The sequence below is a fragment of the Ascaphus truei genome, chromosome 11, assembly GCF_040206685.1.
Source record: "Ascaphus truei isolate aAscTru1 chromosome 11, aAscTru1.hap1, whole genome shotgun sequence".
Taxonomy (NCBI): Eukaryota; Metazoa; Chordata; class Amphibia; order Anura; family Ascaphidae; genus Ascaphus; species Ascaphus truei.
This window is the reverse complement of record NC_134493.1, coordinates 10,691,319-10,717,200: the sequence shown is the minus strand read 5'-3', so window position 1 is coordinate 10,717,200 and position 25,882 is coordinate 10,691,319. Positions and strand designations below refer to the sequence as shown.

The 25,882-nt window shown below is 42.0% G+C and overlaps 1 protein-coding gene across 2 annotated transcripts in view; it reads left to right on the top strand.

Moving 5' to 3' along the window:
• RHBDF1 (rhomboid 5 homolog 1) overlaps window positions 1–25,882 on the top strand; it is a 353,037-nt gene that overhangs the window by 304,757 nt on the left and 22,398 nt on the right. For both annotated transcript variants that reach the window (XM_075565248.1, XM_075565249.1), the window contains one exon: window positions 6,095–6,170. In XM_075565248.1, coding sequence (XP_075421363.1) covers window positions 6,095–6,170 — 76 coding nt within the window. The remainder of the gene's footprint in view (window positions 1–6,094; window positions 6,171–25,882) is intronic.

Here is a 25,882-nt window from a genome sequence, read left to right as displayed (position 1 = left end):
GACCAGGATCAGTCATCGTGCACGCTTCTTCGGAACCACGACTGTCCACTCCCAACCACTATGGCAGGGATCCATTCAGCTGTCGGGGTTTTCTCAACCAGTGTTCTGCAGCCTTGCTAGACATCAGGCTCTCCAATGCCCCAACAAGTTGGGAAATGGTTTTCCCAGTGAGATCCGGGAGAGTCACACTGGGAACACTCTGCTCTGCTCCCTCGGACCTACCTACTAGGCTTCTTCTCTTTGTGGTCAAAACACAGCCCTACTTGGACTCTGGATCAGGCGGCAACTTAATCGATCAGACCTCGTAGAGAGGTACCACATTCCTCTAATTAAGAAACGGGTTCTGGTTGAATTGGAGGCGATTGACAGAAGGCCATTACAGCATGGGTTCATCTCTCTGGAGACTGTTCTGATACGTTTGAGGATGGGTGAGGATCATACAGAGGAGATTTGGTTTGATGTTATCCACTCACCATCCATCAGCGTCATTCTGGGGTTGCCCTGGTTGCAACGCCATAACTCTCTGGTGGATTGGGCAGCATCTCGTCTCACTCGCTGGAGCTCCCGATGTAGGGAGACCTGCTCGGAGGCACCCCAGACCCTGTCAGGTATCACGCTACCGTCCAAGGACACTCCGCCCGTGCATTGACTATTGGGGTCTGAACAATCCATTGCCTCTCATCTCCAAGCTCTTCGACCGGCTTCAGGGAGCATCCATGTTCACCAAACTCGACTTACGCAGAGGCGTATAACTTGGTCTGGATCCGTCAGGGCGATGAGTGGAAAATGGCATTTAACACACGAGATAGACATTATGAGTAATTGGTCATACCATTCTTGCTGTGTAACGCCCCGGCCGAATATCAGAACGATGTCAACAAGATCTTTAGGGACCTGTTAGACAGATTTGTCATTGTGTACTTTGATGATATCCATTTTTTCTTAGGCGCACAAACACTCGTAACATGTAAAGCAAGTTTTGTGACGTGTGAAGGAGAATCACTTATACGCAAAATTAGAGAAATGCCAATTTCACCAATCGAGTACTTCCTTTCTTGGTTACATAATTTCAGCTACGGGCTTGGCTATGGATCTGGTAAAGGTGAAGGGGTTCTGGAATGGCCGCGTCCCATCGGCTTGAAGGCTATCCAGTGTTTCTTGGGATTTACTCATTATTATCGCCTGTTATTCAGAACTTTTCCTCTGTCCTGGCTCCTATCACTGCCCTGACTAGCAAGGGTGTGGACTCTTCACCATGGCCTGCTGAGGCCATAGAGGCCTTAGAGACTTTATAAAAAAGGTATTTGAATCTGCCCCAATCCTGGTACCCCCGAATCCTGCCTTACCTTTCTCCCTGGAGGTGGATGCAACTGAAGTCGGGCAGAGGCGGTGCTTTCTCAACGAAAGGACGAAAAGGTGAGGTTACATTCTTGTGTTCTGTTCAAAAAGATTCTCGGCGGTGCATAACTATGAAGTGGGCAACAGAGAGCTTTTGGAGATTGAGATGGTGTTACAGGAATGGAGACATCTGTTGGAAGATTCTGAGAACCCTATTATGATTCTTACTGACCACAAGAACCTGATGTATGTTGAGGGCGCTCAGCACCTGGGGTCCCGGCAAGCCAGATGGTCTTTCTTCTTTTTTTACTTCAACTTTATCATTTCTTACATTACCAGCTCCAAAAATGTAAAAGCAGATACACTCTCCCGCCAATTCCTGATAGACGACGTAGCAGACGTCCGCACGGAACCCATCCTTCCTGCTTCCCGGATTATTTTGGCTACCACCTTCGACACTTTGGAGGACATATTTCTCGATCAGTCAGAGGGCGTCGACGTCCCGGTGGATCACATATTCATGTCGCCACCTTTCCGACGTAAGGTCCTGGAATAGAGTTACAACTCCAAGTGCGCGGGCACCCTGGTGTAAGGATGACTACCGAGCTCTTGGAGCGGATGTTCTGGTGACCTGAGATCTGCGGAGACATGAGGACCTTCGTGGCAGCATCTCCTGTCTGCACCCACTCCAAGACTCCTAGGAGCTAGTCGGCAGGTCTTCTTCCACCTCTTCCGATTCTACATTTGCATGGACTTCATTGTGGAGCTACCTCCATCCAGTGTCCAAAATACTGGTGGTGGATCGCTTGAGTAACTTTTTTAAGTTGATATTTCTTGCCGTTACAATCCTTTTTTCATTTACAATTTTTTATAATCTGATTGTTCTTTTGCTACATTTGTTACATTGCCTATAAATCTGATATAATGTCTCTTTCCCTTCTGACTGATACAATCTAAAAACCTGCCTCTTTCTTTCCATTTCTTCTCCTACCTGTTTATTTAGCCCCATTGGTTTAGATTTGCTTTTGTTTATATTTATTACCCAATAATATACACTTATAAGTGTATTTATATAACAATGTTTTAAATACTGACCATTTAGCTTCTGTATTTTTTTCCTGTAAGAACTTAATTCCAGTTTATTCCTTGTAGATTATTCCTTAGTTAACACACGTCTGCCTTTCCAAAATTATGAGTCTTTGTCGATCCGATAAAACATGTTTTTTTTTATACTTTATTTCTAAGGAGACCATGTTATGATCACGGTTTCCCAAATGTTCCCTTACTTGTATATCTGTTATTTCTTCTACATGTTTTGATATTACTAATTCCCGTAATGTCACTTTCCTGGTTAATTCCTTAATAATTTGTGTCATGTAATTATCTTTTATCATACCTAAAAACCTGTTTCCTTTAGTTGTACAGATAATCTCATTGCTACAGGTGATGCTGGATTTATAAATAAAATCATCCATAATCAAAACATGACTTAGTTTTGCTGCTTTGTTCATATGCAAAAGTACTGTAGGTTGGCTTCCTCAATATCACAGATATATTGGTGGTTTATACTGTAGCAGATCTCTACAATGTTTACATTTTACCTCCACTGTAAATTTTAATCCATAGTCTCTATATTTTCATTAATTTCTTCACAGATATCTTCCATTATAATAGGTTTTAAATCCAGTTTTACATGTAAACACACTCCACCGCCTCTTTTATTTGCCCAATCCCTACGAAAGTTAAATGTTCAGTCATGAGTATCTTCCCACCATGTTTCAGTAATGCCTATCATACAGCTATTTTCTAGCTATTATTTCAAGCTCCACATTTTATCTGCCAGGCTTCTTGCATTAGCGAGCATGCAGTTAAGGTTGTTACCAGTCTGTGCTATTGTTATCTTATCTGGTCCTGCTTTTCTCCGACCATGGATTTTAGTCTTTAGTTTTCTAGGTTCTTGCCTTAAGCTTGTGACCTAGGTCTCTGATAATTTTCTAGGACACTCCATCTGTGTTTATTGTCGTTGGTGCCAGCATATACCAAGACACCAGGGTCATTACCGGCCTTTCTCTAGAATCTGTCTACCCGATCCACAATGTGCCAAACTCGAGCACCCGGGAGACAAAACTGTTCGGTTCATGAGGTCACGGCAACAGATTGCCCTATCTACTTTCCTAATTCTTATAGCACCACAACCTCCCTTGGTCTCTGAGTCCTGCCTGTGCTGGAGGGACTATTCTACTGCCCACTAGAGGAAACAGTCTCCCCCAGCGTTGCCATTCCTGCTTGGGCTACCCCAGTATCTTCACTCAATCTGGCAAATCAAACGAGATGATACAGCTCAGAACTACTGTAGCTGACCTCTTCCCCCTGATTCCCTGCTAACTGTTACCCAGCTGCCTACCGTACCTCTTTCTGGTTCTCAGTCACCGCTTCATGTTCTGCTCTAGTAGTCCCAAACAGGGCCTTCTAAGTGAACAATAAACTCCTCTCAAGATTGCCAATGCAAATCAATGTTGCAAGTTGCCTCTTCAGATCAACAATCTAAGGCTAAGGTCCTGCTGGAGGCTGCTGCACGTGCGCCTGGCGGCGCGTGCACAGCTCAAAATCGTGATCTGCGGTCTGTTGGCAGCAATCGGAGGTGTGGCGGGCGTGGCCAAAATGGGAGAGATGGGCATGGCCATGATGGGGGGGGGGGAGGGGGTGCCATGACGTAATGCACAAAGCACAGCACAAGAATAAAAGAAGAAGAAATTATACATAAATAATAAATAAAAGAAAATAAAGCAAGCAACCGACAAGCCGCAGGGGTAAAGCACAAAGAACTGCAGTAATACAAACACACTTTTTCCCCTCTCCTGGTTTTGGAAAAGCTGCGCTCCCATTGGTGAACATTAGTTGCTATCCGATTGCTCTATGCGATCTAGCCTCTGATTGGCTCCCGGCGCACCATGTGACCGCGTCGCCGCACGGGAACATAATCCAGTTGTATCCCCTGCTGGCTGACGCGCCACAACACAAAGAGGGACAAGAAGCGAGGAGGCACTGAGGCCTGCTAGTGAGGAGGTAAGGGATTGGTGTGAGGCGCGCACGCTGCTGCACGCGCCGCCGTCACCAGTGGGGACCTGGCCTAAGACTCCACAGAGACAACCTGCTCACATTTCCCACCGTGGTATGCAAGATGTGCACGGCGTGGCAGCCTCAGTCCTGCTCTTTATGCTGCTTGCAAATGCTGCGATAGGAAGTCAACATTCCAATATGAATCAAGCGACATTAACAATTTTCTGTGCTAAATCTTTCTACCGGGTTTCAATCATTCTTTGTATCAACACTTTCTGGTTATAACTCCATGCTGAATCCCACTGCACGTTAGCCAAACTACACCTCAGTGAAACAGCTCCGCTCACTGAAATATTTCCTGAGAACGTGATGGACTCTTAACAACATAATGAGCAAGGTTGTTTAATGTGACTAAAGTAACAATAATATTTTGGAACTATATATATATACAGTATACATACATTTTAAGTTATGATGGGTGAAAAAGGCAACAAAAAACCTCCACCGTTCGCTTATAGCCAATAAAGAATATCACTTGTGAGCACATTCACATGTCTTAGACATGTCTGCAACCCCGCCTTTCACCATTATCACCTAGCATACAGTGCTCCCACTGCAGCAAGGGATTCCGGGAAATGACATGCAAATGAGCACACAATGTGTCACCTTTTGCCTGAAATCTATTTACATGGAACCCATATAAGCAAAATAAGCAAATGATATATATACTGTATATACACACACACGCACACACACACACACTTGTGTGAAAAGGAAAGTACACCCTCTTTGAATTCTATGGTTTTACATATCAGGACATAATAACAATCATCTGTTCCTTAGCAGGTCTTAAAATTAGGTAAATACAACCTCAGATGAACAACAACACATGACATATTACAGCGTGTCATGATTTATTTAACAAAAATAAAACCAAAATGGAGTTATTATGTCCTGATATGTAAAACCATAGAATTCAAGGAGGCTGTGCTTTCTTTTTCACACAACTGTATATATATATATACACACACACACAGTAGCAAAGCAGGAACTCGCATGGCTTGTTATCGAGATAAAGGAACATGTAGGGACCTAGACGTCGGTCCTGTGAGTGCCTGCTTTGCTACTATAGCTTCATTATTATGACTGTTTGAAAGCCCCCATGCTAAAAGTTGCATAGTCTTTTTTTGAGCATCCTCAGCTATTATCTGTATATATAGATAGGTAATACACAGATGTAGCCAGAGTAATTGTTTACAGCACTGGGGCAAGTGGCAGTCACGCTATGCTGGAGGATTAACACTGTGGGGGTTCTGATAGGGAAGCATGGACCCCCCCCCCCCCTCTCCCAGCATGACCGTGGCACACACTGTTTCTGCTTTTCCAGCCACGGCTCCAGAGACCGTAGTCTTGCTACATCTGTGTGTGTGTATACATACTGTATACTATACTGTATACTGTGTATATATATATTTATATAGTATTTTGCTGGCTGTGACCTAGCAGAAGTCAGGTAATTGCTATGACTCTAAGGTAGTTTATTAAAACATGTGACCATAATGCTTAAGTATGGATATTTTGCATTAAATGACATCTTTAAAAAAATATATAGAACATACAGTATAACAAATAGTGAGTAATATTGAACGTTATATGTTTAATGTTTAGTATTAATTACTGTATCTTTTTCACCCAGGTGTGAAATAACATCCAGGGAATATTGTGATTTCATGAAAGGATATTTCCATGAAGATGCAACTTTATGTTCACAGGTATAATTTTATTATACAGGTATTCTTATTCTATAAATGTTAAATATTTATATTATATATCTACAGTATATCTATAAAAATGAAAACATTGTTTGTTTGCTGAAAACGTTATTTGTTTGCTGTGCTTATGGGCAATCTGATTGGTCCGTTGGTCTGTCACCCTCTGGCCAATCTGATTGGTCCGTAGCCCGGCCTCGCCCCCACACGCCACTCATTGGCCTGCGTGGTTCTATGACCTCACATACCCAACTGCCACACTCTCAGAAAATAACCTCAGTCCAGATTCATCCCCTGCTGATTACTCACCACCTGAGGTAACGTGCGCTGGCAAGAGACCCCAACACCACCCCACCGCCGGCTCCCTCCCCCGCATTAGCCCCCCTCACCCGCAGCTTCACCACCTGCGGGCCCCGTTCTCTCTCCCCTCAGCGGGGACGCTGGGTGTGCCGGGGAGGGGGGGGGGTGGGAGGGAGCGCATGCCGCTTCTCCTCACCACCCGCGGGCCCCGTTCTCTCTCCCCTCAGCGGGGAGGGGTGGAGAGGGTGGGTGGGTGGAGAGGGGGGGGGGGAACACGCGCAGGGGATCACGTCGTCTGGCGTTGTTTACATGCCGCCTCTATGGTGCCCGTGGCGACGTCACGAGGACAGCGCAGGCGCAGGAGTGTTCAGGCCGCAGCCCCAGGACGCGACGGAACCGAATCAGTCCAACAAGAGGGGTGGAGAACCGGGGACCGGAGGGACAGAGGCCACGGCATAGGCTAGATTAGTTAAGGGCTACAATAAAGGACGCCTCACAGAAAGCCAGGGAGCATCAGGTATCCAGGGGCCACAGGGCAGGGCCCACAGGCATCCAGAGGGTATCAGAGATCCAGGGGCCACAGGCCAGCAGGTAGCCAGGGGCCACAGGCCAGGGTGCATCAGGTATCCAGGGGCCACAGGCAAGCATGTATCCAGGGGCTACAGGCCATGGTGCATCAGGTATCCAGGGGGTATCAGATCCAGGGGCCACAGGGCAGGGTGCATCAGGTATCCAGTCCGCAGGGGGGGGGAAGGGAGTCAGGAGAGAGGGGGGCAAGCCCACACATACATACATACTGACACACACTGACTGACACACACACACACACACACACACACACACACACACACACTGACTGATACACACACACACTTCCCCACACAGCCAGCTCAGCTGCCAAACACATGGGGGAACGGAGCTGTGAACAGGGGGGGGGGGAAGAAGCGTTGAAGGGGTGGGTGGGAAATCGGAGATGTGAACCGGGGGGGGGGGCAGCTGTGAAGAGGGGGGCAGAGAGTTGAAGGGAGTGGAGAGAGAGGGAGTGGAGAGAGAGGTGGGAGCGAGAACATTACATCCCGGGCAACGCCGGGTCTATCAGCTAGTATATATAATATATATAACAGTGTTCGACAAACCTATACATTTGCTCGCCCCAGGCGAGTGGATTTAACCCCCAGGTGAGTAAATATTGGCCCAAGCAGCACACGTTTGGTACTAGGTGGCGAGTAGATTTTTTTGTGTGGCGAGTAGATTTTTTGGTGATTTGTCAATATACATATATATATATACATACACACACGTGCGTGTGTGTGTGTGTGTGTATACATTATATATATATATATATGTGTGTGTGTGTGTGTGTGTGTGTGTGTGTGTGTGTGTGTGTGTGTGTGTGTGTGTATATATATATATATATATATATATATATACATGTGGTTGTGTGTGTGTGTATATGTGTGTGTAGATATATAGATATATAATTAATATACACACACATACACACACATTAAAATAAAGATTGAGATTCCTCAACACGTAGTTATTACACCATGGTGTATGATTATTGCCCAATGTTTTAGAGCACAGGGGGCAAAACTTTGGGTAATCACCATGCATCTGGCTTTTTATCATTGTGCTTGTTGCTTTGGTCCCTTTTGACTGAATTGCACTATACTGCATATATACACACACATACAGACATGCACACACCACTCTAATACACCGTTACTGCTTGTATCATGTATGAAGAAAAATACATATAACCGGCGCCTGTGATAATATTAAACCCATAAAACACCATAGGTGAATCCTGACCAAATAAAAGTCCAGTCTTCAATGTCCAATCAGTATCTGAGATGAATCTTGAATGAAGTCTCACAGCACATAAAAACAAACACAAAGAACAATCATAGTGTAACACTGACACACATAGCGCTGCACACCAAACCAGAGAGCCTCTATACTAAACACAAACAATAAATAACTAAATAACGGTTTCAATTTAATAGTAAAAAATATGTAAAATAAAAAAGGCAAACAATTGCCTACAGGGCAAATGAACATAGGCCGGAAAAGTCCCATCCGGTAGGAGTAAAATTGAAACCCTACTCACGACAGGGCAGATGTCAGCAGTCTTTCCTCTCCTCCATCCGTATCAGACCTCAGAGGAGACTCCGCACACTGCTCCCGGTACCTGGACGCTGCTGTGGCTCTCACCGCTGCTCCGAACACAGACCCGCTGGTCACGTGGCAGTCCAGTGACGTCACTAGCGTGCGCTCCGGCACCATAAATCTCACAGCTAACGACACTCCCAGTGCTTTAAACGGAAGGAGTCCCCTTACTTGGCTTAGCTCAATTCGGGGAATAGCATATGCAGAGAATAATACCAATGCTCACATAAGCCAAAAGAACCACCCTGTGCGTTAGTCACTTCATCAGGGGCATGTTAAAGCACTGGGAGTGCCGTTAGCTGTGAGATTTTCGCTGCCAGAGCGCACGCTAGTGACGTCACTGGAGTGCCATGTGACCAACAGGTCTGTGTTCGGAGCAGCGGTGAGCGCCACAGCAGCGTCCAGGTGCCGGGAGCAGTGTGCAGAGTCGCCGGTTATATGTATTTTTCTTCCTTGTATTTTTGATCTGTATCGGTCATTTTTTCCAGGCAGCCTGGTCTTTCATATTTAAGATATTTTTGTAATCAATTTAGTAATATAATATACTATTATTTTCATAATTTTTAGCATTAGCGCCGTAAACACATTTTTTCTTTTATTGTATCATGCTACGCTTTGTTATGCCCAAATCCATGCAATGTGTTGTGCCGTGATTGTCAGTGTGAGGATCATGCAATCGGATGCCAGTTATACAGAAGACATGTACTGTTTTTAGCCTTGTTTTGCTGTGAGAAATTCTCCCCTCTTTTTCTTTGCTTGTTGGGGCCTTTAGGGAAGCAGTGGGCAATGCAGTACAGATTATGCATGCAATGTATTCAGCACATAAATCCATTGCACAGCACATTCAGTCCCTAACAAATATGTTTGTTACTTTTTAAACAAAGGGATATGCTGCACATCAAATTTGAAAAATGAAATACATACAGTTTACCGGTGGTGCTGGTTCAAGGAGTACAGTACCTGTCAAAAATATTCCCAGGCAATACTCAGGAAAAAGGGAATCCAACGGATGTTGTATCAAACTAAATTATTGCGCCACACAATGTTTCGACCTAAATAGGTCTTTCTCAAGTTGAGAAAGACCTATTTAGGTGGAAACGTTGTGTGGCGCAATAAAATAGTTTGATACAAAATCTGTAGAGCGTTGGATTCCCTTTTTCCTGAGTGTTACTTTTTAAATACACTTTATTTGTAACTTTGGTATCTATTTTACATAAATGGCAACCGGACACAGGGATCGTAGTGCCAAATAAGCTCAGATGCTTTATTTTATTAGATCATTGGTGCAGAGGGAACACAACATGTTGGGGTCACATCCCCTTGTCGGGTACATATTTGCACATACTGTGCTGACATTTTACAGATATTTCGGACGTTACCTCTTCAGAACATTTATTGAAAGATGACTTATTAGAAACTCGTGTCATGCATTCGTATAAACCAGGCCTGCACAACTCCAATCCTCGAGGGTCGCAAACAGGCCAGGTTTTTAGGATATCCCTGCTTCAGCAAAGCTGGCTCAATTAGTGGCTCAGTATGATTGAGCGGTGAGCGCCACAGCAGCGTCCAGGTGCCGGGAGCAGTGTGCAGAGTCGCCGGTTATATGTATTTTTCTTCCTTGTATTTTTGATCTGTATCGGTCATTTTTTCCAGGCAGCCTGGTCTTTCATATTTAAGATATTTTTGTAATCAATTTAGTAATATAATATACTATTATTTTCATAATTTTTAGCATTAGCGCCGTAAACACATTTTTGTCTTTTATTGTATCATGCTACGCTTTGTTATGCCCAAATCCATGCAATGTGTTGTGCCGTGATTTTCAGTGTGAGGATCATGCAATCTGATGCCAGTTATACAGAAGCCATGTATCACCCCGATACAGTTGGCTCCACTTTCTGATGCAGAAAAGTCCACACCAGCTCACACTGTACCTGAAGGAATAAGTTATGTTAGGAAAGGTAGAATTGTGTAGTATGCAGGCCATAATAATATGTCTATCAAGAAACTCCTTCCTTAGTCCCTCATATTTTCTATTATATACTTACTGTAAATGATAAATACATTAAAGGACTTATAACTACACTGGCCAACATTTGAACATTATTTTCAGGGAAGTTTAGTAGGAACATATAGGAGATCTTTTTATCTTCTATTGATTTGCATTGGGTTGAGCGGATTTTTTCAGAAAGAACATAGACAAATATATTTTTGTTATGACTTTTGAGGTCGCCTTCCTCATAAATAGGGAGAATTGGTCAATGTGCTTGTAATTTATTTTTTGCACAGTGATTTTTGCACTGATTTGTAAAGGTTCTAGAAGAGCCCATACTAACATACATTATCACATGTATATCTCCAGATACCTTTAATACAGGGACTTTTCTTCTTTTGAACAGCTCTAATATATATATATTGAGCGCGCACGCCCCATAGTGTGATCCTGTACAAATTTAATAGGGAAGGGGTTGGTAGGGGGGATTAAAAACACTTACAAAGTATAAGTGATAAACAAGCAATTTGTGACAACAATATCACTACCGATGCAGGCCGTCCCGTGATGTGTTGGAATCCAGCTGGAACCTTTAGGCAGTCCATCCGACAGTGTCCGTTCTTTTCCGCGATCAAACGAAGTCCACCACGTAATGTGTTATCAGAGTAGGCCTCAATGCTGCTCCTGCACGCTCCGGCCGTAAAGCGCGCAGACAACGTGATGACGTAATGTCGTAATTTTACATCCCTGACGCGTTTCGTCACAATAATGTAACTTTGATTTTTTTTGTATTGCATTGTATTGTATTCATGCAACCGTCTCTCTTTCGGGGTTTTAAGATTACCTTTGAGTAACATTCCAAGAGACACTGTTTTTAAGTATACCTTTTGCTTCATTCATTGTAACATCGCCGGAAGAAGAGATCAGTGTATCTCGAAAGCTCGCACAAATAAAAGCATTTCGTTAGCCACAGAACGGTATCATCTATTTATTTTTTGATTATATATATATATATATATATATATATATATATATATATATATATATATATATATATTAGAATAAATTATTGATTGATGTCTTCTACCACAGATGTCCCCAACTCAACTCCTCAAGGACCACTAACAGTGCAGGATTTAAGGATAGCCTCTCATTAGCACAGGTGGCCCAATCATTTTGACTGAACCACCTGTGCTCTAGCTGGGATATCTGTCAAACCTGCACTGTTAGTGGTCCTTGAGGACTGGAGTTGGGGACCTCTGTAATCTACCATATGTTGCTTGTATATTTTTTGGCTGTTGGACACATAGTGTAGGATATAGGCAGCAGGCATCTTCTTGACCTGACTGGTCTTTTGCTTTCATTTAGAGTCAATTTAACTTTGCCGTTCTTTCTTGTTCCTAATCCCCGTTTCCCCACCTAAGGAGACAATTTCCCCATCTGTTTCACCAACGGTGTTGTAGACCTGTCAATTTTCACTGATTTTCAGAGTCCCATAGACTTTAATGGAATATCACTGATAAAAATATGTACAGTACTTTTCCATTAAAATGCAATTTTTGTCCCAGAATCAGCAAATCTCATCGATTACAGTCCTTGGAGATTGACATCTCTGGTGTTGTGTCACGATCCGACTACCTGTACTAGTAACAACAGCTAGAAGGTGGTTTGCATGTCTCTCTGTGAGAGAAACAACGGCAGGAAAGCCACAGGTTAACCACCAGCCACTCGTTAAACTGTGATAGTGCCGATCAGGGACACAGTCACATGCACACAGTTGATTGTGTAAAATATTCTCTACAATTGTAACAAGGACTATTCAGTTCTCTAAAAAAAGAAATAGTCTGTGTTGTTGCCTCTAGCTGCTGAAAAGAAGATACAGTAATCGGAATGGAAGAGCGTGTGGAAGGGAAAAGAAGATACGGTAATCGGAATGGAAGAGCGTGTGGAAGGGAAAAGATACAGTAATCGAAATGGAAGAGCGTGTGGAAGGGAAAAGATACAGTAATCAGAATGGAAGAGCGTGTGGAAGGGAAAAGATACAGTAATCGGAATGGAAGAGCGTGTGGAAGGGAAAAGAAGATACATTAGTCGGAATGGAAGAGCGTGTGGAAGGAAAAGAAGATACATTAGTCGGAATGGAAGAGCGTGTGGAAGGAAAAGAAGATACATTAGTCGGAATGGAAGAGCGTGTGGAAGGAAAAGAAGATACATTAGTCGGAATGGAAGAGCGTGTGGAAGGAAAAGAAGATACATTAGTCGGAATGGAAGAGCGTGTGGAAGGAAAAGAAGATACATTAATCGGAATGGAAGAGCGTGTGGAAGGAAAAGAAGATACTGTACAGTAATCAGAATGGAAGAGCGTGTGGAAGGGAAAAGATACAGTAATCGGAATGGAAGAGCGTGTTGAAGGGAAAAGATACAGTAATCGGAATGGAAGAGCGTGTGGAAGGGAAAAGAAGATACATTAGTCGGAATGGAAGAGCGTGTGGAAGGGAAAGAAGATACATTAATCGGAATGGAAGAGCGTGTGGAAGGAAAAGAAGATACATTAGTCGGAATGGAAGAGCGTGTGGAAGGAAAAGAAGATACATTAGTCGGAATGGAAGAGCGTGTGGAAGGAAAAGAAGATACATTAGTCGGAATGGAAGAGCGTGTGGAAGGGAAAAGATACAGTAATCGGAATGGAAGAGCGTGTGGAAGGGAAAAGATACAGTAATCGGAATGGAAGAGCGTGTGGAAGGGAAAAGATACAGTAATCGGAATGGAAGAGCGTGTGAAAGGGAAAAGAAGATACATTAGTCGGAATGGAAGAGCGTGTGGAAGGAAAAGAAGATACATTATTCGGAATGGAAGAGCGTGTGGAAGGAAAAGAAGATACATTATTCGGAATGGAAGAGCGTGTGGAAGGAAAAGAAGATACATTAGTCGGAATGGAAGAGCGTGTGGAAGGAAAAGAAGATACATTAGTCGGAATGGAAGAGCGTGTGGAAGGAAAAGAAGATACATTAGTCGGAATGGAAGAGCGTGTGGAAGGAAAAGAAGATACATTAGTCGGAATGGAAGAGCGTGTGGAAGGAAAAGAAGATACATTAGTCGGAATGGAAGAGCGTGTGGAAGGGAAAAGAAGATGTATGTTCTGGAAAATAAAATATAAATAAATCAATTGAAGCACTATACAAGAGCAATATAGGAAGATTGAAAGCAAAACATGACAGAAGGGAAGTGTACCTACTATACCTCCTATAAAACAGGTAAAGAAGGTGTATTTGCCATCACAGACTTTCATGATTGGATAGTGAAGTCCTCATGTTTTGCTGACCTTTTTATAAAGAGCCCTTTTCTGTGTTGCCAGTGTGAAATCTACTTTCCTTCAAACTCAATCGCTGACTGCCATGTTCATTTTATCTCAGGTGACTACAACTTTAATCAGTATTAAAGACTCAGGGCCTCATGCAGAGAGCATCGTTATTTCGAAATTCGCCATTTTTTGTACAATTTCGCGCAGAAACCGGCAGAAAATGGCGAGTTACGAAAAACGCGCCATTTTGTTTTTTCTATTGCTAAAACTCGCCTCGCGGCTGGCGAGAACCTCCATCTCGCCATTTTTAAAACTCTCCGGGCCTCATGCAGAGAGCATAGAATTTTAAAATTGGCGAATTTCATAAAAAGTAGCTTTTTTGGAGAGTTTTATTCTCCATATGCAGAAAAGTGCGAATTCTGCTATGTTTAACATGGATGCGTGTGGCGAGTTTAAATTGGCGAGATGCGCGCTTCAGAAACGTGTAAAAACAAATTCGCGCCTTTTTTTCCCCTTTACTATAGGCGGCGAGCGCCATCTTTTCCTGGCGCGGCAAAAATGCGAGAATCGCGCCATTTTCTTGGCGCGAACAGCCGCTACATGCCGTTCGCACCTCTCTGCATTCGGAGAGTTTTAAAAATGGCGAGATGGAGGTTCTCGCCAGCCGCGAGGCGAGTTTTAGTAATAGAAAAAACAAAATGGCGCGTTTTTCGAAACTCGCCATTTTATGCCGGTTTCTGCGCGAAATTGAACAAAAAATGGCGAATTTCGAAATAACGATGCTCTCTGCATGAGGCCCTCCGAATGCAGAGAGGTGCGAACGGCATGTAGCGGCTGTTCGCGCCAAGAAAATGGCGCGATTCTCGCATTTTTGCCGCGCCAGGAAAAGATGGCAAGATGGCGCTCGCCGCCTATAGTAAAGGGGAAAAAAAAGGCGCGAATTTGTTTTTACACGTTTCTGAAGCGCGCATCTCGCCAATTTAAACTCGCCACACGCATCCATGTTAAACATAGCAGAATTCGCACTTTTCTGCATATGGAGAATAAAACTCTCCAAAAAAGCTACTTTTTATGAAATTCGCCAATTTTAAAATTCTATGCTCTCTGCATGAGGCCCTCAGTCAAACAATGCAATAAAACTGCTCCGTTTAATCTGTACCTTGTTTTGTGCGTGGTAGTCAGTGGGCAAAGTGTTGCGATACTAGTGGGCACGGACTACCACTATTTTTAATGTACAACTCCTGAGTGCTATACCTCTACTTTTTTTTATTGATAAACCTATGATTCCACGTTTTAATACAGTAAACATTGATTTATTTTAAAAAGTCTCTCCTTTCTGCTTTCTATACAGCAATATTGTATTAATCTTTGTAAAATACAGTCAAAAGTATTTCCCCAACGTTAAATAAATGTAGATTTTTTTTTAAGTCAGACACAATACCACTACTATATCTGAGACTACTGTTGGTAACCTTTTCACTTGGTAGTCTTCTGTCACCTACTGTGTGTTCCTCCCTGCAGTGAAATACCATTAGTAATCATATTGGATTACTAAATTGTAGTACTTTAAGGGGGTCATTGACCATGCAGACCGCAGATGCCCCCAACTTTGATGGGGTAAGTGGTTTCTCTTCTCATTAACTCCTTGAATGACAGTAAAGCTGTTTAGGCTCTCCTTGGGAGGGCTCAGGTAGCCTACTGTAGCGCCGACGAGTATTCTAAAACAAATCTGGGGCAATCACCAACAAGACCCAGGTACATGCTGGGTACATGCTGGGTACATGCTGGGTACGTGCTGGGTACATGCTGGGTACGTGCTGGGTACATGCTGGGTACGTGCTGGGTACGTGCTGGGTGCGTGCTGGGTACATGCTGGGTACGTGCTGGGTACGTGCTGGGTACATGCTGGGTACATGCTGGGAACGTGCTGGGTACATGCTGGGTACATGCTGGGTACATGCTGGGTACATGCTGGGTACATGCTGGGTACATGCTGAGTACGTGCTGGGTACATGCTGGGTACATGCTGGGTACGTGCTGGGTACGTGCTGGGTACATGCTGAGTACATGCTGGGTACATGCTGCAACATTTCAGTGACATTTCTGCAGACAGACTAATGGCCCATCGGATTAACAGCGGGGGTCCCTGGCAGGCCCATTCAAACTGAATGGGACTGCCAGGGACCCCTGCTGTGTTAATCCGATGGGCCATTAGTCTGTCTGCAGAACTGTCACTGAAATGTTGCAGCATGTACCCAGCATGTACCCAGCATGTACCCAGCAGTTGGCACTTAAGATGTTACATAATGATTAATTGATGTATATTTACATGTATGTTTTACTGCTGGGTTTTTTAGTTTAATATTTTGTTTATATTTGTTCAATAGCCTACAGACTTATAGCTAAAAGGGCAACGGGTCATTGTTAATATGGCTGTAACTCCTTCATCTTCAGTAGGTGGTAGGAATATATTAACCCCTGCTTGCCCATGACTAGCTTGCCACTTGAGATACTAGAGGGTTCAAAAGTTGTTTAAAGTTTATTCCATGTATTTTCTCACCTACTTTAGGCTGGCTAATCTTATTTTGCCGATGTATATAGCGGCCATTGTATACATAGGCAGGATAGGCCTAATGCCAGCCTGGGGTACTGTAGGTGATAAAAATGTGCAACCTTTTTTGACGGTAGTCTTGTATTGCCAGATACCAGATTTAAATGTCTGTGTAAATTGCATTCTAGAAGAGGCACAAAAGTTAAAGCTGACATGGTTAAGGGAAAAACAGTGAGTTTCACTGTCAAATGTGCTGTGAACATGTCATACCCGTGCTGGAGAAGAGCTGAACTCCAAGAGCTGAACACAAATGAATGTGACAAATATCTTCCCCAGCACAGGGAAGGAAGCTTCACAGCAAAATAAATAGGGGCATTGGGGAAGAGCTGGGAGCAAGGGCAGAAACAGGCTAATAGCGCAAAAACTTGGAGGTTAACTAAAGGTCATTGGCTGAATCTTCTGCACGTGATAAGGGAGCGAGACTAATGTGCTATTTCACCCATTTATGGAACATTGAAATCAACAGATTATACTGTAGGAGGGAAACTACTGTAAACTGCAAAAGCAGGCCTGGTGAAATATCTTTGCAGTTATCTAGCATGAAGGGTGTACAGATGCAGCACAAATCCGATCAGCTCCGAACAAATCACGGAGCCGTTTTCGTGTGCTCTGCTGTATTCCACGCGGCATTAACGCGGCCAATCACCCCAGGCAACCGTGTTTATCGCTGCTGCTTTGTTTGAATTTCATGGATTCTGATTTCTTTGGGTGCAATTCTTCGTGTATCCGTAGCAGAAATTAATGAATTGTAATGTGTACAGTACTGTGCTACTGTCAATTTGCAGGTGTTTAAAAAACAGAATGCTAAAATGCCATTTTCTGCACTCTATAAAAACACGAGTCAACACACGTCTTAAGGTGGGAAGGTTGGAAGAAATCACGCGCCATGACATGGGTATTCCGAGGTATACACCGCGGGAAGTGTTCAAATAACGGCCGCTGCTTCTGTACCATCAACAAATAAAATAAGAGCAAATAAGCATTGAAACTAACTATTAGATCAGAAATGTCGTGAAAAAAAACCCCGGAGACACTTTAAAGTCAAATGAGATATGATGTTGAAATAGGAATGAAATGTTCAGCATTTGCCTTTAAGTATGCTGCGCATGTTAATAAAAATGTATTTTTTTGGAGTTATGATATTTAATAGCGCATTCTGAAGGAGTCCCTTGTAGAGGCCTTACCAAAGTGCATAGGCATGTGAGACCTGAAAACGCTTTCTTGTCACAGTATTGCTATGTTTTATATGATCATTCTGATGGTTTTACCTCTTTTTTTCAATAAATGCTCCATGCGCAGTAGTCTTTGGAAACAAGAAAAGGTATGTCGTACATTGTTCACATGTTGTCACCTAAGGCTGAGTCCACGGTGACTCAGCCCGTGCGGAGGCGCGCTGAGGCTGAGGGAAAGCGGTGCTTTCCCTGGCCTTGGTTAGCGCGCCGTCGGGGGGCGGGCCAGTGACGTCACGGAGCTGGCTCACGTGACCGGCCCTGCGCTCCCATGAGCGCGAAAATTTTAAATTTTCATAAGACTTATGCTTACGCACGCTTGCGGAAACATAAGCGAGCCCCTGCTAAAGCTGCTCTCATTGCGGCATAAGCGCTGACCATGCCCGAGGCCTTAGATGTACTGTAATTACATCATTTGTAAATTCTAAGAATTATTATATTTATAACTACCAAATTCACATTTTGTGAATCAAAACATGCATGCAGTTAATTACTGCAACATTTTGCTCATAAATACCTAATTGATAAACTACAATTATAACACGTGTGACACAAAGGGGTTATTAATTACCCGCCCAAATGCCCATTGGGCAATATCTCTCAGGAAAGGCACATTTAAGTAGATGGGAATTTATGTGCTGTATTGCACATTTTAATGATTAACTCCCCAAGGCCCAGATCCACAGTGGTCCATTAATTAGTGCTAATAACAGACAGTTATTAAAATCATTAACAAACTTTATTTTCATTGAGGTTAACGCATATGCACACAGCTATTTATATGCATATATATAATGCATACTGTATATGTTATACCAGTATATGTATTTATATGCATATATATAATGCATACTGTATATGTTATACCAGTATATGTATTTATATGCATATATATAATGCATACTGTATATGTTATACCAGTATATGTATTTATATGCATATATATAATGCATACTGTATATGTTATACCAGTATATGTATTTATATGCATATATATATAATGCATACTGTATATGTTATACCAGTATATGTATTTATATGCATATATATAATGCATACTGTATATGTTATACCAGTATATGTATTTATATGCATATATATAATGCATACTGTATATGTTATACCAGTATATGTATTTATATACAATGGCCATACACACATCACAAATAAATGACCCCTTGTGACCCCACTAGCAAATAACTAAACCTCCCCCCCCCTGGCTGTCACAAATCTTATTTAAATAATTGGAGTCAAAAATGTATTTTCAAAATCCAAGTTTAAATCTTTTCAAAGTTTACAGGAACAATATGCATTGACAAAATGTGATTACTACCAATGTCTGTCAGACTATTTTTTGATAACAATTTTAATCGAAACAACATTCCGGACATTACATATTTTGAGACTGTGCACACAGGCAAAGACTCAAACTAATCTAACATCTTCATATCATAACTTCTCCATGCTTCGGAATCTCGGAAAGATGGAAATATGTTGGCCTGGGAGAGAGAGAGATGGAAATATGTTGGCCTGGGAGAGAGAGAGATGGTGAAGTCCTCGATTGGAAGACTCGCATGACATGTGGGAAGTGATGGTCAAAATCTCAACCTATATATTAATAATAGAGAAGTCATTAAAATGATTGTATGGATAGTATAAAACTCCAGTTAAACTGCATGCAATGAACCCAAACATATCCCCGCTGTGTTGCAGGGAATGTGGACAGAGCGTATCACTATCCCATATCTGGCTTGATTGCCCCAAAAATACAACTTCTGCTTGGGCAGAATACTTAACTTTATTTTTTCACGGGATTGGCATTACAGTGTCGAGAGACCCATGACTACGACTCTTTAATAAACCAATTGAACGAATAAAAAATATTGATCATGCACAGTCTTTATTCTACGAGATATCTAATTTCCAGATCTTGGAGGCAGACCAAGCTCAAACCTCCCCACCACCACACCACCAAACCACCCCACCACCACCCCACCACCACACCACCCCACCACCAGCCCACCACCACACCACCTCACCTTTAGAAAAGTTAGGGAATAAATATCCAATGTAATGCTTATGGAGCGTTTAAGAAGTTGCCTTGAAGACACCTTGAATGATTCTATAGAATTTGGGAACCTCTGCTATCATGATTAACAAGTTTATTTTCAACATTACATTTTATGGAAGAGAGCGATGTGATGCATCCAAATTGGTTAGAAATCCTCCACAATATGTGTGAATAATTCTGGATGATAACAAAGAGTCCATGAAAAATATAGGTGCATGAAACGCGTAGGTGCGTTCGTGTAGTCCTATTTTTGCTGCACCACCATGCAATAAACCTGACCTGTTGCAAGATTGGAGTGTTCACCTGTATCATTTGTTCCGGTCCCATGCTGATTTGGAATTCGTGGCTGTGCTTTACATCGACATCTCTCTAATTACATTTTATGGGAATTATTTTCTGAGGAGATACTGTAGAGCGATAAATAGGCACTTGGTCGTACAGTCATTTCTCCAAAGGAGTGGTAAAATGATGACTACCAAATGTATGGTTAGACTCTAGAGATAAATATTGGTTTGGACCTTGTGGTGACATTTACATATTTTATTTATAAAATGTTTTACCAGGAAATACAAAAATAGAAAAAGAGGCACACCACTGGTCTTCCAAAGATTATAAAACCAGGAAATAATACATTAATAACAATTTAACATAAATAGCTTAGTAGCATAGACTTAAGACCATATTAAGATAGCACTCTGTTCGCTTCAATTAACATGGCTCACATTAAGTATATCTTAGGGCCAGTTACCCTAGGCCCCATTAAATGAGGGCAAATAATGTTAGGTTACCTAATATAGTAACAGATGTTATTTTTCTTAATATTAATTCATATCCACAAAAGTGATAATATGGAAAATAGGAGCTGAATATCTCATTAGCATACAGTAGGCTTCACGTCATGTTAGCACTGCCATGCATTAGCTTCAAATAACATGGAGTAACACCTGTCTTATCTAAAGGGGTGTTACTTCCATCCAAACCCAGAGAGCAGAGAGTCATTCTACTGGAATAACAGGTGAATTATATACAGCCCAAACACCTGCGATACCTGTGAAATATTCAAAGTGTATTCAAATGATTTAAATTAGAATATGTCCACGCTGTCTCAGGGTGCTCTCTCTCCTCTCAATATGTCTGAAACCTCATATTTATGAGTCTGGATGGAAGAAACACCACCTTTAAGTATGATGGACACAATTTGAGGCCTAGTGTTACAGGACACTGATAAGTACTGCGTAGTGGCCAAGCATATTTTATCAGATGGGATTTTTTACAAACAGTTACAGTCAGATCCTACGTTCAATGTTATTCTTAAGCAACGTTTGGAGGGTGCACTGAACAAGGGTATTTTGACGAAATCGGAGTTTGAGTTTTTGTTTATAGCTACTCCAACAGTCCCTATTTTTTTTATCACATTCCCAAAATTCACAAATCCCTCCTTCACCTCCTGGTCGCCCTATTATTTCTGGTATAAATTCTTTTACCTCTCCTTCCCACCCAATCATCCACAGCCCTGGACATTCAGCTGTGTCTGATAACTGGGATTCCAATTTAATCTGCATATTTGGATTTTTATTTGCAACACTTGGTCATGACACTCCCTTCTTATCTTAGGGACAGCACTGCAGTGTTGCAAACAGATTACATTTATAATTGAGCCCACTGAATTTATTTTGGGTCATAATTATTTTCTGTTTGATTCTACTTATTATTTGCAGATTTTGTGCACTGCGATGGGGATGACATATGCCCTATCGTTTCCTAATCTTTATATGGGTCAGTGGAGTTTTTGCATGTCACTGGTACGCTTCCTCAGGAGCTCAAGCTGTGGATCAGGTATATAGATTATATTTTCATCATTTGGGATGGCAGCAAGACGACGTATCTTGATTTCGTTTTGGCACTCAATACAAATCAGTTTAATCTGAAATTTAGTGGTATAAATAGCACTACCGGTGTCCAATTTTTTATTGAAAATAAGAAAATTCAATCAAAGACACATTTCAAGGAGACGAATGTCCATTCTTATCTCCACCCTACTAGCTGCCATAATGAGAAATGGGTTAAGAATATTCCTTTTAATCAATTTTTGAGACTAAAACGTAACAGTACAGATGAAAAACATTTTAATGAACAGGCACTTTTCTTAAGAATAGATTTCTTAAAAAAGATTACAACAAAGTGCTGGTTGATTAATCATTAAGAAAAGCAAAAAAAAGTGGAACGAGCCTCTTTGTTAAAGTATCAGCCAAAAACAAATGGGAGACGAGATTGAATGAGTACACTATCTAGTAAAGAAGGGAGCGATAAAAAAAGTAAATACATTTAAGGATGTAGTAATGTTTTTTTACGCAATACAACAAAGCACACAGTGCGATAAGAAAAGCCCTATGTAAACATTGGAAGATACTCAATCTGAATCCCATTTTAGGTTCCCTTATTAAACCCCAACCCGATATCGTGTTTCGGAGAGCACAAAATCTAAAGGGGCTCTTAGCACCCAGCTTATTGAAAAGTCATCAGAAGGACCAAATGCTACTCGGTCCAGATTGAGAATAATAGTATATATATAATATAATATATAATGCACGTGGACAGTGGCTCACGTGATCACCTGACAAAGTACGTTGTTACGAAACGCGTCGTGGTCACGTGACGCTTTCTCAGCGCGCTTGCCCTTTGGCTGAGGACAGCTACCAGGAAGTAACAGCGGTGATTCTACTCTACAGTAGAGAAGTTGCAGTCCGGACCGTTTTTACAGCACCTTCCTTGGCATCCCGTCTGCCACTTCGTGTTTAGTATTGTCCTCCCCCTCTGTGGCCCCGCCCTTTTTTTTCTGTTTTTATGCTTGCAGCTGTTTTTTTTATTGCAGTTATTTTCTTTTATTTTTTGCCTTATTCATTGTGCTCATTTTAGTAGTTAGTTACTGTGTACCACTACCACCGTCACTGCACTTTAATGCACTTCACTTGCATTTTTTTGTCAGTATTGCACTTTATAGGCTTACAGTGAGTTTATAACCTCTTAGCCATCTTACATGTATCTAGATTTGTTTCCCCTTAAGTGATCTTTCTTAGTATTCATATTGCACTTGTTTAGGCACTTTATATGTTTACATTGTTCAATTAATGCTAACAGTTAATCACTTCAAAGCGTAATTATTCTGTTTGCATTTCTTTATTTAGGTGATGTCATTTCACTTTAGGTGATTAATTTATTATTTCTTGTCAGTCAGTCTATATACTGATTTTTATGCTGGTATTTTAGCCTGTTATATCCTGTGAAATCTCAATAAATATTATAATTCCGCTAATCCCTGGTGCGCTGTGTGCATATTCTTTTTCCGCCTTTAAGTATAACCCAAAGTAAATTCCCTTGTTAACCTGTAGGAACTTTAGGGTATATGCAATGTTAGGGGGACCGCTTATTATTATTATCACTAACGGATGGAAACATTTACCATACGCTTTTTAAGGGCATAAAAATGGGGCATGTTAGGTTATTCCCTTTAGTGGATAGACATTACAACAGGCTAGCGTTAGATTTAATAGCTTAACAGAGCTTAGTGTATCTGGGCTCAAGTGAGGCCTAGTTTACTAGCGTCATAAGTGACATATTTTTATTTATAACATGTTTTACCAGGAAGTAATATGCTGAGAGTTACCTCTCGTTTTCAAGTATGTCCTGGGCATAGAGTTAAGATGACAAATAATACATGGTTACAATACATAGTTACATAAGTGAACAGGGTATACATTATATACAGTAAAAGACATTGCATGCACAGTTAGAGATAATATATATTATAGGCGTATGTAACAGTTACAGACCAGATTAAAATGTGAGCAACTTTAGTTTTGAAAGAATTTAGACTGGTGGTGGATGTGAGAGTTTCCGGTAGGTTGTTCCAGTTTTGGGGTGCACGGTAAGAGAAGGAGGAGAGGCCAGATACTTTGCTGAACTTTGGGACCATTAACAGTCTTTTCTTTTGGAGTCAGATCTCAGATAAGTGCTACATGTGGTAGGGGTGAGAAGCTTGTTCAGATAGGAGGGTAGCTTGCCCAGAAAGTATTTGAAGGAAAGACAGGAAAGGTGAACTTTGCGCCTAGAGTCAAGTGATGACCAATCTAGTTCTTTGAGCATTTCGCAGTGATGTGGGTTGTAGTTGCATTGGAGAACAAAATAGCATATTGAATTGTAGAGGGTGTCAAGTTTGTTAAGGTGGGTTTGGGGTGTTGAGCCGTATACTATGTCCCATAGTCGATAATTGGCATTAGCATCTGCTGTGCGATACGCTTTCTGACCAGGAGACTTAGAGAGGATTTGTTCCTATAAAGTACACCTAGTTTGGCATAGGTTTTGGTTGTCAGGGTATCAATGAGCATCCCAAATGTTAAATGGGAGTCAAACCATATGCCCATATATTTAAAACTAGCAACAGGAGTTAGGGTGGTATTAGCGTTGGTTCTGATCTGGAGCTCAGTCATTGGAAGCTTTAAAAATGTATCCTTGGTCCCAAATACCATTGTTACAGTTTTGTCAGTGTTTAAAAACATTGTTTTGGGAAATCCAATTTTCAAGTCTCAAAATGTCAGATTGAAGTATGTTCAAGGTCGGAGAGGCTACAGTAGGGCTGTGGGCATATAAGATTGTGTCATCTGCATACATGTGTATTGAAGCTCCCTTACAAGCTGTAGGACGATCATTGATGAACACTGAGAAGAGTAGGGGCCCCAGAACAGAGCCTTGCGGGACGCCACAGGTGATATCCAGGGGGTTGGAGTTAGAGCCTGAGATAGACACAAGTTGGAATCTACCTGATAGGTAGGACTGAAACCAGTTTAAAGCATGCTTCCCTATTCCAGAGCTCTGGAGTTTGTTAAGCACGATAGCATGATCAACAGTATCAAAAGCCGTTGCAAAATCTAGGAATATTGCACCAGTGAGTTGACCCTGTTCCATTCCACACTGGATTTAATTGCAAACTTTTAGCTGGTTTGTTACCATGGAGTGTTTGGGGCAAAAGCCAGATTGGAATTGGCTAGTGAAATTTGTATTGGTATAGTAATCGCTTAATTGGGAGTGAACACATTTTTCCATGACTTTGGATAGTATTGAGAGAAGAGAGATTGGCCTGTAGTTTGAGACAGTGCTTTTGTCCCCACTTTTGAAGATTGGGACAACTATAGCAGTTTTCCAGGTTTTAGGTATATGGCCTGATGACAAAATAGAATTGACTATGGAAGCAATTGGTTTGGCAATGGCTGTGGCACCAAGTCTTAGGAACTTCGATTGCAGTAAGTCAGGTCCACGTTGGCTGCTTAGTTTTAATTTGAGGTGCGCTTGTGCAATCTCCTCTTCGGATACTGGGACAAATTGAAAATTGTGAGCAGTGTTGGGAGAGGGTGGGGCTAGAAGGGTACTCTCAGAATGAGGTTCATGTTTGTGGTTTGGGTTGCGTTTTGTTAATAAGTTACTGATGCAGCGGTCGTTATTCGAACACATCCCGGCGCCGATTTTGAGTTCTCTGCTGTTCCCCATGCAGCATGAACGCGGCCAATCGCCCCAGGCACCCGCGCTTATCACGGCTGTTTTGTTTGAATTTCATAGATTCTGTTTCTTCGTTTGCAATAAAAGGGATGAATTGTAATGTGTACAGTACTGTGCTACTGTGTCACTCTGTTACTGTGCTACTGTGCTACTGTGTCAATTTCCTGTTTTTAATAGCCAGAACACTAAAATTCATTTTTCTGCACTCGCCGCGCTCGCTTCTTAGTGCGGGGAGGCTGGAATTCATCCCGCAGTTTCAAATCTGGATTCCGATGTACTTGACGCGTGAAGTGTTCGAATAACGGCCATTGCATCCGTAGTAGCACACCCCACAAAGTAATTATTGAATGCATTTGCTATGTCAGTGGGGTTTGTCAGAGTAATATCCCCCTTAGTGATATTACTTGGTTGTTGATGGTTAGAAGGCTGGAATATGTTGTTGATAACCTTCCAGAAGTTAGCTGGGTTTGATGTATTCTGCTGAAGAT